We start from the raw sequence: 13,581 nt of genomic DNA, 5'->3' as shown, positions 1-13,581 counted from the left end.
TTTTAGTTACTGTTTCCTGTCTAATTTCTGTAACAACAGAAACAAATATCTTTGGGGCAACATTGTCCTTCAGCACTCATTCCTTATACAAGTGGAGCAGGTGTTATTTTGCTGCAGCGTAAAAAAGCAAGTAGCTCGCAAACAGGTCACTTCTCTGAACAAAAGATCAGCTCCTTTCTCAAAGGCTTGGAGATGCTTAATTGAAAGGAAATAATATTGATATTGTCAAAATAAAATATTTTCTATAGCTGCAGTATCACAAAGAGCTGAACAGTTTTGGCTGAAGTTTAGCTGAAAAGGATCAAATCCTGACAAATTCATAGTTATGAAACTAAAGACAGGTACTTAAGAAGCAAATTTTGAAAATGGTCATGGGCTGGTAGTGTTTTGTGTCATGTGGAAATATGTTTCTATATATCTATATCTTTTTTTCCCAGAGTAAATTGACTGGATTATGTGGAAATTTTGATTTGAAGACAGTAAATGAATTGAGGACTCCAGATAATTTTGAATTAACAAACTCACAAGAGTTTGGAAACAGCTGGACAGCTGTAGAGGTACATAGTAAAAGAATGTGTTTACTAGTAGATTTTTTTGCTGTTACATCATACCATGTATCTAGAATGAAATCAGAAATTTGTTCCTGGAAGTGTCAGGCAGGCAGCAATGCAAATGACAATATCAATGGTTCTCACAGATCCATTAAGGAGAAGAAAGTAATTGTCTTTTTTTCTACACAGCACTATAGTGTAGAGAAAAATGCTGTACAATATTCTGAATGTACAAGTGGTTTTGAAGACATTTGAACAGTAAAGTAGTCATTTTTTACATAATGGCAGAATTGTGGGATCATTTTAGACTGTGTTGTCAGTTTAGGTGATCTTTAATAGCTGGAAAATATTTAACTGTGAAACCATAGCAATGGAAAGGAAAAATATTCTTTCCATATGCTGAAAAGTTAAAAATGGAATTTTTTTAATGTTATGTGTCTGGTGGTATTCACAGAAATGTTCCTTCCTAGTAGAGTAAAAAGATCTGATTTCTGGCACTTCTAATGCATGTTGTCTGAGTATTGTTTGTCATTTATGTAAGCTAGACTGTTCAGGTGTAAGAAGCTGCGTGGCAGCTCTGTTTAGACCTGTATATACATATGTGTTTTTCTGCTGCCCTCAGACAAATGACACATTTCTTCAGATTGGTTACTTATCCTTTTCTGCAGATTAGCATCCCCTTTTAATTCTGTATCTTAGTCTGGCTTTAGTTTCATAAATGATGCATTTGTTTTGTGTTTTACATATCTCTCTCTCTCTCTTTTTCTTTCTTTTAAAAAACCTCAACACCAAAACTTCGCTTTGCAAGTTCAAAAACAAAGTGATTATGAAACAAGTTTCTCATCTTGTTTTTGCTTTCTGGTTAAGTGTGTTGACAGCTCTGACATTCGAAATCCATGCAGTTTGAACCCCCTTAGAGAGCCATTTGCGAAGAAGGAATGTGGAATACTTTTAAGTGAAGCATTTGAAGCTTGCCATTCAGTGGTGAGTTGTGGTCATGTATAGAAAGATGTGAAAATTAACATACCACTAGAGAGAAACTTTACTCTTCAACTTTCATCACTTTAGATCTTCATCTTGTCTTCTATAACATGATAATTTTGGCTACTGCAGCAAAAGAGAACACAAAAATGTCTAACCCATACCTATTCTGGTTCTAAAATGTGAATGTTTGACTGGACTACCTGCATAGTAAGACGCTTTGGCATCAGTTCCAGACCTAGGTCTTATATGGAAAATGACATATCTCAGGATGTTCAGGTATTAAGACTGTGTTTATAGCTTGAAGAATGTAAGTGTCAGAATAATTCCTAGGGAGGAAGGAGATTTCATATGAAAGACAATGAGGAATCTTGCAGGGTTGCTTTGTATATTATTTTGGAAGAAAGTGGAAGCTGATGTTAAAATTGTATGGTTTAGTGCACTGTATAAGGTAGGTAGCAAACAACTAAGTTCCTCATAAGTGTGTATTACTCAACTGTAAATCTGTGTATCTGTATAACAGTTCAATAAGCAAATTAGCATTGACAGTTTTCTTCAAAATTGTCACTTAAGACAAGACTTCAAAATAATCTAAGGGAAAAATCATAGATTTGCTGTGAAATTTCTAATAATACAAAGAGAATGAACCACTTTCATGTGAAAAGTAGTTTTCCATCTGCTTTATTATTTCTTGCATGTTATGTATATCTAACTTTCTTAACATTTCTGAGATCTATTGATTTGTGCTCAGTTTAGAGGGAGTTTCTCTTGTTTCGTAAACTTCATTGTAGTTTATTATGTTTTAAGTATTACAAGACCATACAAAACACAAACTTACACTGACATCTTAGTGGGCATGTTCTTAACTGGTCATTGATTTAATTGTGTTACTAAGTACTGTACAAGATTTTCTAACATTCTAATATTGGAATATTTTCTAACAAACTGCTTTTCTTGTGTTTCAGGAAACATCTAATTTAAAATCTTTAATAATTTGAAGTCTTCTATATTAAATTTTGAAAAAGTCATAGCTTTGTATGGAAGTGATTGTTGCCAGTGTCTGTATGAATTTTTTTGATGAGTGATATTTATATTTCCAGATTGACGTCACCTGGTTTTACTCAAACTGCTTGACAGATACATGTGGTTGTAACCAAGGAGGTGACTGTGAGTGTTTCTGTACAAGTGTGTCAGCATACGCCCATCAGTGCTGCCAGCATGGAGTTGCTGTAGACTGGAGGTCCCCGAGAGTGTGTCGTAAGTTTGCTTTGACTAGCATTGCCACTCTGCATTTGTGAGACAAGGACCTGAAAAATCAGTCACATTAAGTTGCCTGGGGCCATGAATTAAATCACTAAGCCACACTGGCAAGAAGATGAGTGGGTGCCTCTCACTGCCCTCCCTCCCTCCATGTTCATTTTGGTCTAGCTGGATTACATGCTTCTTTCTATATTTGTGGGTGGTACTCTTCTATATTTAATTCTTTGTCCTATGATGTGAAAGGAAAAGTCATGGGAAGTCTATATCATGATATGACATGCATCCCTCAAACCGAAGTGACAGTTAACAGTTCAAGTAATTTCTGTCTTCAGCAGGACTTCACTTCTTAACGGGGTCTAGGAAACATAGCTGCCTTACTACTGCCCCCAGAGCAAGCATGAAATATAAAGGTCTTCTGAAGAAAAACAATTAGGTTTGTAAGCAGGACTTAGTCATCACCTTAGTATCCCTATTCAACAATGCTTAGAAGCTGTAAAAAAATCTGAGGCCTTTCTCTGTGGCACTCAGTGCAGATGCCTAACGGGAGATGGTCATTTCCCCAGAGACATGACTAAAAAGGGCAAGATAGAAAGAATGGAAAAAAACAAAACATTTTTTTAATTTTGCAGTTGTACAGAGAGAGAGTATGCAGCTTGCTCAAAATCACACAGCAAATTTGCCATGGAGCAAGAGGGTTACTCTTAATTTTTGATGGAAATTGTATGTGTGTTTTAATGAGAGTATGGAAAGACAGCAAAGCTTAGTCTTAACCACTAGAGGTCAGAATAAGACAGCTGTAGGTATGTAAGCTTAGTATTTCCTGCTAGAAAATAGTATTTTTATTTAAATCAATGTGGCTTTAATAAGTATTTTATTTAAAGCAGTAAATATTTGGCAATATTTTTTTAATAAATGTTTGTGTATAATATATCTTGGCCAAGCATTTGGCTTACCCCTTAATTGTAAAGAGTAATAGAAAACCTGTTTATCTGCAGAATACCTGCAACCGCATTTCTTTTCTTTTTATTTTTTAGCTTATGATTGTGAATATTTCAACAAAGGTAAGTCCTAAAGGAGCTGATAAAATAACAATAGAATTTTTAGAGTTTTTATGTAAGTCTTAGTATTTTGTATAAAAATGTTATAAATGTGTTATAAAAAATGTATAAAAAGTGTTAATGAAAATGGTTCTTAATTATATATTATTTAAATAGCCAAGATTTTTATTTTGCTTTTTGAAATGCTTTTAATTTCAGTCTTTTTTATACCTGGGCCTTAACCAAGAATACATGTTTAACTCACTTTCTTTGCATTTATGGATAATGATTAAACTATTAAATCTTTAAGTAATTAATAGACCATTCAACTCAATAGTACTAATGTCACTAATTGCTTAAGGCATACTGCAGTTCAAAGCTGATAACCAGTGGGTCTGTTAAACCAGCCGTGATCTCCTGTGCAGCCTCCAGATGGAGCTAACGATTAAGAAGACTACAATTTGAGTGCGGAAAAGGGGAATAACTCACCGTTTAGGTGTCTGACCTAGCTTTAAGTCCCTGAGCAACAAGCATTGCTGCTGCATGAGAATGGTTCTGAGAAGTGTGAAACTTGTACAAGGTGCTAGAGTAAACCTTGAATCCGCAGTGGTGCTGTACTGCTGTGTTAAGACTGGAATCCGTATTCAGACTATTTTAAAGTGTCATTATGAGTGTCTGCATAGTTAGACGTGGCATACATACAAGCACTGCAAGCCAGATCGATGTGGGGAATGTTCAGGACTCCGGCTATTTATTCTATAACTCCTTTTGTCAAGCTCGTGTAGAGGCCCATCTGTCCACATGGTTTGTGATATTTTGGTCTTCTGTTAGACTCCCCGTGCAGCAGCTCACCCCCAGAAAGATCTTGGACAGAGGCTGAGTTTAAATTAGAACAGGCTCTGAATTTTCTGTATACAGACTGCTAAAAAGATTTTGTGTATTTCAGCCTTTAAATTAATTTAAATAAAGGCCAGTAGAATAAAAGGGCTGATTGAAGGTTTACATTCACTTTCTGGTTTGGTTTGTTTTGTAAACAAAATATGGTCTGATACTAGGTAATCTTACTGCAGTTGCAACAGATTGAAAGTGCAGTGCCTCTAACTTCTGTGGTAGTAGTGAAGTTAGATAACATCGTACACTTTTAAAGTGTGTTACTAGTTTTACCTGTTACTGAATTCCCAGTAAGAAATTAGTTGAAATAGTGGAGAATTGTGCATGTAATAGACATGGTTGTTGTATACTTCTCACTAAGTATCTTGCTTCTGCTTGCTAATCTAGCTTATCAGTATTCAACTTCAGGTGTTTCAGAGCTGCCAAAGGGGAAAAAAAATTATCTCTATGCTGAAAATTTTCTCCTCTACCTCAAATATAGTAGCATTCCCAAGAATTACTTCATTTTGGAGACAGGAAGGTTAAGAAACTGTCTTAGACCAGAGAGAGGTTTTCTCTGTGTAACTCTATGTTTTAATACAGAATGAAATAGTTCCAGTCCTACTAGAAGCAGGAGCAGAAGCCTTTTGTCTTTGGTAAGGGAAAGTTCTCAGCTGGTAGCTGTGGTTTCTCAAGTTTTGGATGGGCCTAAGATACAAGATTATACACCTTGCAACATTTCCAGAACACTGGATATTTTAAGTAATTTATGAAATGTTTTTAACTCCCTGCACTGAAGGTAACCAGAATCACTGTACGTGGCATGGGCTTGTGTCTTAACTGACCCCCTGTTTATGCCATTAGAATCTAAAACTCTGGTTGTAGTGCAGCCTCCTTAGGACTTCAGAACTCTTAATGAATTTTAAGATTAGAGGGAACCAGAGTATGAGGGCAGGCTGCAAACTTGTTGGAACAGATTTTAAGGTTCAATGGTATTAGTTGCAACTATGAGCTGAGAAATTCTGGAACACTTCTACCTTAGATGTATGCTTGCTGTGTCTTGGCTTGTGAGAAGAATGGTAGTGAGGTGAATTGCTCAGGTGTGGTCTAAAATGCCTGGTTTTGTCAGAGAAGGTTACAAAAGTAATTTCAAATAACATTTAAAACAAACTTTAAAACACTTTTCTGCAATGAAATTGGAACTAAGTGAGCAGGTGCGACATTGTAAGATTTGTGCAATGATAACTTTACATGCTTTTGGCTTTTTTTTGCTTACAGGTAAAATATGACCTTTCCTGTGGTTATGATGCTGATTTCTTCTTTTCACTTTCCAGTGGTTATGTTTGTTTCTAAAATGTTCAAGGAGTTCTTTCATACTTGATGACAACAAACTTTTATTCCCTGAAAAAATGCCTCACACTTTGGACACTAATAAAATAGGTTTTAAAGAATAGTAAGAAGTGTATAATCAGTTAACCATACAAATAAACAATTTAGATTCCAGGATTCCAGGGTGGTCTTGTAGAACACTTTTTACTTCTAAATCAAATAACCAAGGGGTCAGCTAACTTTAATAAACTATGAAACTGAAGCAGATGAGAGGGAGGAAAAGAAAAAGCTAATAATGAATCTTGAAAATTGGAACTAATTATTTTTGACAGTTCTCAGAACAGGTATTTTCTAAAACAGTTTGGCCTTGTTTTGGTTGTCATACTTCAGTGCGTGGCACCTAGAGCTATTTTCAGAGTAGAGTGATGTTTTTCACTATGTGCTGTGTCACAATATTTAGAGCTCAAGCATTTGTGACACTTGTCTTGAAAAATAATTCTGATTTTTTTTCTCAACAGCTCTGGGAAAGGGCCCATACAAACTGGTCAGCTATTTGGATGGAAAGTTTGTAATGGCAGTGAAACTGGTCGATGGTGGTGTTTTCCCAGTGAGAGAAGATGATATTGTTCCTGGACACGCAGTGAGCTTTATGCTGACATCAGGACTTTATAAGCCCAAAGCACATGGTAAAGTCACTGTAACCTAGAGGCTTAAAAAAGGCAGAGCAAATTTTGCCCTTGAATACAAGCCTACATTTAAGAATAGACCTTGGTCAAAAGATCTTTTCTTTGTCTGTCAGCTGTACACTGTAATGTTGTCTGCCAAAATTTTCATTTTGTAGTTGAAAAGCCACAGCTTCCTTTCCTCCACCCGCCCCAGTCTTCAGTAGCACCAAACTGGTGTTGTAGCCCAGTGCTCCAGATAAGCGTTTTTCCCCTCACCCTGCCTCTGATGGAACTGGGGCATGCAAAAGTATGGAAGAGATATGATACAAGAAAAATACTCTCAAATTCACTCGCTTTGCCACCAGCACTCATCTGCCCACTTGTACAGAGATGCCTAATGGTACTAACCTGAGCTGTGTAACGGTTTATACTGCAAATTTGTCTCCCTCAGGTTGTGACTTAAGTTTCTACTGAAGGAATGTGTTGCTTATTTAGTAGGTGAAAGAAGCCTTGCACACCTTCAAACAGGTGGAGAAAGCTTACAATAATATATTCAGCACTTTATGACATTGATTAAATGCTGGAACTGTGTGCATACAAAACTTCAATCCCCACAGAGCACTTAAGTCTCAATACAAAAGGTGGTTGTCTTTGTGTAGTCAAAGAAGGGATATGGGTCAGTTGAAAAAATTACAAGCATTTGTTTAGTAATACTGCTGTCTGTAGAACTGACACAGGAACTCATATCACAGAAGATCCAGGGCCAGATTTCTTTTATTAGTTGTATTTTCGAGACACTTGTACATTATGTTCAATTTAGGTTCGGAAAAGGAAGGTCAGTCCTACTATTCTATTCACTTATGAAAACCTCTTGCTCAGCATTTAACCACCTGGCAACTAGAATTTGTGCCTTATAGTCCCATTTGAGTGAATGGCATTTCATCATTTGGCCATGGAAGAGTTTGTACAATCAATACAATGTTTTTCATATCCATGTCTTCATTTAGATCAAATTCTTGGTTCTTTGGTACCTCAGAAAAATGGATGTGTTTTGTCAGTTTCAGACAAATTGTAGGCAATGGAGATTTTGGGGCATTGATGCACTGATTGGCTGTATGGCAAGTATTATAAATCACACTGTCTGTTCTTACTTATTGAACAGCTGCTTGCTACAGATGATTCATAAAAAGATATTCACAAGTGCCACTATGTTTTTCAGATTAATTGAACTTTTTATGCTTAGAAACCAAGTTGGTCTTCCAGAAGTGTTATACCAGAGTGAGATAGTATATCTGTTTAATCAAGATCATTTTTTTTTTCCTATGCATTCTTTTTTTCAAGAAATGCTACCCAAGCCTAAAGGGTTAGTTGATTTTACAGTAGTTTAATGGCTGTTTTCAAGAGAATAGCAGAGTTTACAGCAAAATAGAATGAAGTAATTCTGTGAGCAACAGATGCCTGTAACAGGCTCAAGATCTGCCACTCTGCAATTGGTTGTACAGAGGCTTGCTTGAAAATCAGCAGTACTGTTTTCAGGGTAAGGTATCACATGGCTACATTTGCCAGAAAACAGGCTTTGCTCCTAACAGGTGAAGAGCTGGAGAGCTGACTGCTTAGAAAGCTGAATGCAAAATACATTTTTGTAATTTATTTTTAATGAAAGGCTGAGCTCTTAAGATATAAAATCCTGATGGCAAATGTTACTTGTAAAGCTAATTAGATGAAGTTTTAAAAATTTATTAATAAATGGCTTAGTGAAGGCTGTATTCCTTTATCCTGGTGTGGGCAAATGTGTTTATCAGCTTGTATTCTTGCTGAAATCTGTAGGGTATTTAGAAAACTAAATATCCATCAGAATCTAGCACTCTGAAATCTCTATATAGTATACTTTCTTAAAAGTTTCAGGCTGTTTTCACTGATAATGCCAAAGTTACCTTTCATTGTTTGTGCTACTTATATCAGTAGTAGAATATGAGAATGAGTTTAGTTTATTATGCATATATCATCAAGTAAATGAGTTCTGTGTGGGATTTTTTTTCAGATTCCAACTTGATTTCATTTGAAACAGCTGAGAGACCGAACTATTTTCTTCAGTTAGTCTCCAATAATACCCTTGTTCTTTCTAAATGGAAAAAAAAGCGAAGAGTTTCACAACAGATCTACATTTGTCATTCACAAGAATACATGGCTTTCAGGATACAGTTCCTTTGAGTCATTTGCAAAACGAGGATACTTCATCCACATTTCAGCCTCTTCAGTTGACCTTTTGAAGTACCATCATTCAGAGGAGTTCAGACTGTCAACCCTTTTTAAACTTGTAGGTAGGTAGTTAAAGTTGTATTTTATGAGCAGGAGCTTGCTCCCTGTGAAACATACAGGCTAAATGATATTGATATTTTCAGAGATGATGAGATTGTTTACTTCTCCCCTACATCACTGGGATCTGTGGGTCTTCTGTGACATGCAGTCTCAAAATCTTCTTCCCTGAGCTTTGTGTTAAGGATGAGATTCTGTTTTCTTGTCAAAAGCCATTAAATAGCCTAATACACAACTTTGCTATATTTGCAAACAGATCTTAGAAATACATAGCTTAGTGTATAGTTACTGGGCAATACTTGCTTTGTAGGTGGCAAGAAAATTCTAAAGGAGTAGAAAATTCATGCTGATAAATAATGGATTCACAAAGAACTGAATGTATCTCTAAAACTTAAGGTCTGTGGGTGATGTTTTCTCCTCTTTTCCCTCTGACAGCTGCCAAGAGAGTTTCATGTACAGTGCATTCTCAATGCAGGCTTTGTGGCTTCCTCAGAGGTCATGCCATCCAGTGCTAAGGACATTCCCTGTAGATTACACCTCTTCTTCTTGTTTCTTCATGTTTCCCCTGAAAGGCATCCCGACCTTCATCCACGTATCCACTCGCAGAGGCTCTGCCTTTTGGGATGTTAGCCTCTTGTGTTTCAGGCACCATCTAAATGGAGATACATGCCTCTTGTTGGGGATCTAGATGTCCATTTCTCTAATGTTTCTTGGACAGCTACAGCTCCTGAGTACACAATGTAGACTGCAGTGGGAGTGTTTCTACCTACTTGAGACGTTCCCATTCCTGTAATAGCAGTCCCATGCCAGTGAGTGATAAGGATCAGAAATGCAGGAGATATTCTTAGGACCCTTTGTAGGAGCTGGATACAGAAGTTTCTTCTACAAGAACTGACTACAAACCCCCACAAATTAAAAAATAACTAATTAATCAAGCTCCCTCTTTTAGATTATTAAGGAAAAGAAATAATAACTGCTTTCACATATTCTTATACATTTGGGAACTATGTGTTGAAATGAAGATGGCCTTACAAGTCAAGTACATGATGCAAGAAGTCATATTGACTATAAAATAAAGCAAAGCAGATTATTCATTAAACTACCATTTGCTTTAGCATCTGCTTGTCTTGATACATCAGATACATCAAATGCATTTGTATGACTTTATTTATGAACTTCAGCAACAGCTACTACTTGCTGCAACCACTGGCCTTTGTGTGGTATATAAAATTCCAAAATCACTACAAGTGTTTGTGTTCTAAAGCTTTTTATTGTGCTGTAGTTTTAAATGCATTTTTAATTTGTGTATTTGGGTAGCAGAAGTATTTTAACAGGTATTCCTGGCAATACCATTTTTTAAAATCAGTTCCTCATTTTCTGAAACTGAAGTTTGTTCTAAAAGCAAAGAAAGAAAATGAAATATTATAACATGAAGCACGGCCTGACCATGTTTTAGAGTGACCATGTTGAACCTCAGCACAGACAAATCTGAAGTAGACAGTGACTTCTATGACAGAAGAGGCCAACTGTATGCCTCATGGAGCTTCTTGTTATCAAAACATTGAATTAAAGTGTTAATGGTGGCATTGTGAATCTGCCCATGTTTTGCGGTGCATTATGCTGACAGCCTAATGCAGCTGTTGACTGGCACACTCCAACTTCAGAAAAAATGACAGATTTTGTCATTGCCAAATGCCTGTTGCCTCTTGACAAATGCTTGTAATCACAGAGCTGTTGAGGTTTTTGAACAGCAGAATTATAGAGCTAATGCTATTACCAGGATGTTCATACAGCATTTCAAGCAAGGAACTTTTTCTGGACATAACAAAAATATCTCCTTAGTCTTTATCTTTGAGGGAGGAATGAAGAAGGTTAAAACATGTTCCAATTCTCAGTGGTCATCCATTAACACAGAGTAGTATGTCTTTTCAAGTGTGAAGTCTTTACCCTCCAGTCATTATACCAAAAAATCCTATCTATGCCAATGGAAAACTAAAACAATTTACCTCAGCAAGTGGGATCAGATCAAATGATCAAGAGGCATTTCATTAATCACCACATCCGAGGGCTTGGGTTTCAGATTTTATAAGCAGAGAAACATAGGACTCGAATCTTTCTCCAGCACACTTTCACAAGGGCCAGCCTGCTGATGTAGGGTAATTACATGGTCTAAAAATACAGCAGCATTTGTTTAAGTTAATGGAAAAGTTACACCAGCTCCAGAGTGCACAGGCAAAAGCGTATTGAATTTCTTGCTGACTATTGTAAATGCTTTGCATATTAGATCAGAAACTCTCGAACCGGGAACAGCTATTCCTGCGGAATCAGAGGATAAATATCAGGAGCAGAATAATAGGCCCAGTAAATCCCCTTGGCCAGAAAGTTCCTCATGAGACTTCTTCATGCTCTCTGACGCACATTCAAAAGGAAGAATTTTAAATGATCTGATCACCACAGCAATAGATACACGTCTGTTTAGAGTCAGCTGACGAGTCACTTTTTCCAGTTTCATCGCAATAAATATTGTCACACTGAAATACTTTGACTATAAATTGCACAGATATGATAGACTAACACTGCAGAGTATTTTCCATGAGAAGTCACTTCAGTTTTAAATTGGGTTATTTTCATGCTACTTAGATTTGTCTGCTGTCCTGTTCCTGCCAATGTTCGAGAGTTTGAATTAATAACTGAATTTGAATATTCAGATTATACTCACTCAGAAGAAAATACATTTTGTATTCTGTGCAGGAAGTTTTACCAGCAGTGGATTGGTATGCATTCAGTCAAAAGAAAGAATGTGCTTAGATGGACAAGAACAGAGGTGTCATGTAAGAGTGATCAGTTCACATTTGACAATGTTGGGAAATTAATGGATGTAGGGAATTTATGTGTTTTTTATGGATATACCTGCAAGTTTCTTACCCTTTTTTAAAATAACATGCTCAAGCTAGTTACCTTTTACCTTTCACAGAATTATTATAATATGCTTTACTCTTTTAAGATCACTGTGAGTTAGTTTATATATATTATAAAAATGTAACTCGCCCTATATAAATTCTGCAGCAAAGTTCTTAATAATGTTAGTTATACGCTTTAATAGCTAACTTGCGGTAAAATACAAGGCCTGTCTCGGAACTGTCAGCTAAAATTAAAATCTCAAGATGCACTAAGTGTATGCACACTGCACAGAGGTATTTATCAATGTTTGATACAGAGGATTTTTGGTTCCTTTTAATGTTTGTATCATAATTAACTGAAACACATTCAAAAACATAGTATGAAACTGAAAATGAAGTTAATTTTAAATAAAAGCATCTTGAACCTTTAGTCAGATTATTACATATGATCTTGTTGACTGTTTTAGCTTCAACTTACTCTTATCCTTTCCATCAGCAGAATTAATTTTCTGTATGTCCTGTTTTACTCATAATGAGTTGCTCTCAAGTTTAATTTGAGCTTACGTGCTTTGCCAGTCCAATAGACTGTGACATGGGACCTGGGACTGGATAATGCTGAACAACTGCTGTTGTACCTGCAAATCCTGGGTATGTCACTGAACACATCTGCTTGGTAACTCTTGGAATCAGGCTGAGGTTACTGTAGAATTATAATGTCTCTCCTATTTATACCACAAACATTTGATCTCCCATTTTTGATGGAATTAATAGGAGGAGATTAAATAGTTGCGTTAACAAGATTATATTCCTCCAACATGGTAATAGTAAACTAAGACAGAAGTATTTAAGAGGTAGATAATAATACTTTGTTTTCAGTGATGTTTTGGCTAGGCACAAAGTTCAATTTTTCTAGTGATATTTGTTTACATTTCTCATTGCAGAAATTTAGAAGTCATGGGCAGAGTTACTAGTTTGTGTGTGTTAAGTGGGTAGATAGGATTTCATGTTTCTAAACTTGTAACTGAGGAGATAGGCAATCTACGTTACTAAGCAGAGTTTTGCTGCTGTTATATATAGACCTAATTCTAAAGCAAACTTTTTTCCTACTAGATTTTTTGAAATCTTTGGGAAAAGTTGCAAACAGAAAAAAGTGTCAGGTGAGAATGAAAATCCAAATACTTAATTTTTTTTGTTATTTTAAAAACCATTCTTTTCATTAGCTTTTATTAACATCAGAACATTTCAGATTTTAGTGTTGGTTTTTTTAAGTAAATGTCCATTTTTTGAGCATAGAATGAAATTATTCATAATATGCAGATTCTTACAATAGCAGATTTTGTCCCTATGAGGTAAAGGTCAGCATACAAAAAAAAAAAAAAAAGGCAGGATGGACTTGTGAACAGCAGGAATTGTCAACACACATAAAAGTGGCTGAGTTACTAAGAAAGGTTGTTCTGACTCAACAGAATGCCACGATCTGTAAGTGATAAAAAAATTAAAATTGTTCATTAAATGGTAGGAACTGTTCTTATTATGACAGGTTTTTTTTTTCTGAAAGCCATGAGAATGAGAATCCTAAGTTAAAGGGAAGAAAATGCTTCTCTGATGTCCAAGCAAGCGAGAAATCAATGAAGCTGGGGAATATCTTTTATTATATTGTCTTTGGTAACAT

General features: G+C 36.0%; 1 protein-coding gene across 1 annotated transcript in view; it reads left to right on the top strand.

Moving 5' to 3' along the window:
* OTOG (otogelin) overlaps nt 1-13,581 on the top strand; it is a 102,229-nt gene that overhangs the window by 52,245 nt on the left and 36,403 nt on the right. The window contains 7 exon segments of the mRNA XM_037403207.1: nt 438-557; nt 1,419-1,535; nt 2,633-2,789; nt 3,827-3,853; nt 6,547-6,714; nt 8,735-8,832; nt 8,834-9,014. Coding sequence (XP_037259104.1) covers nt 438-557; nt 1,419-1,535; nt 2,633-2,789; nt 3,827-3,853; nt 6,547-6,714; nt 8,735-8,832; nt 8,834-9,014 — 868 coding nt within the window.

This window comes from Falco rusticolus, chromosome 10 (genome assembly GCF_015220075.1).
Source record: "Falco rusticolus isolate bFalRus1 chromosome 10, bFalRus1.pri, whole genome shotgun sequence".
NCBI lineage: Eukaryota > Metazoa > Chordata > Aves > Falconiformes > Falconidae > Falco > Falco rusticolus.
This window is presented reverse-complemented; position numbering and strand designations above follow the sequence as displayed.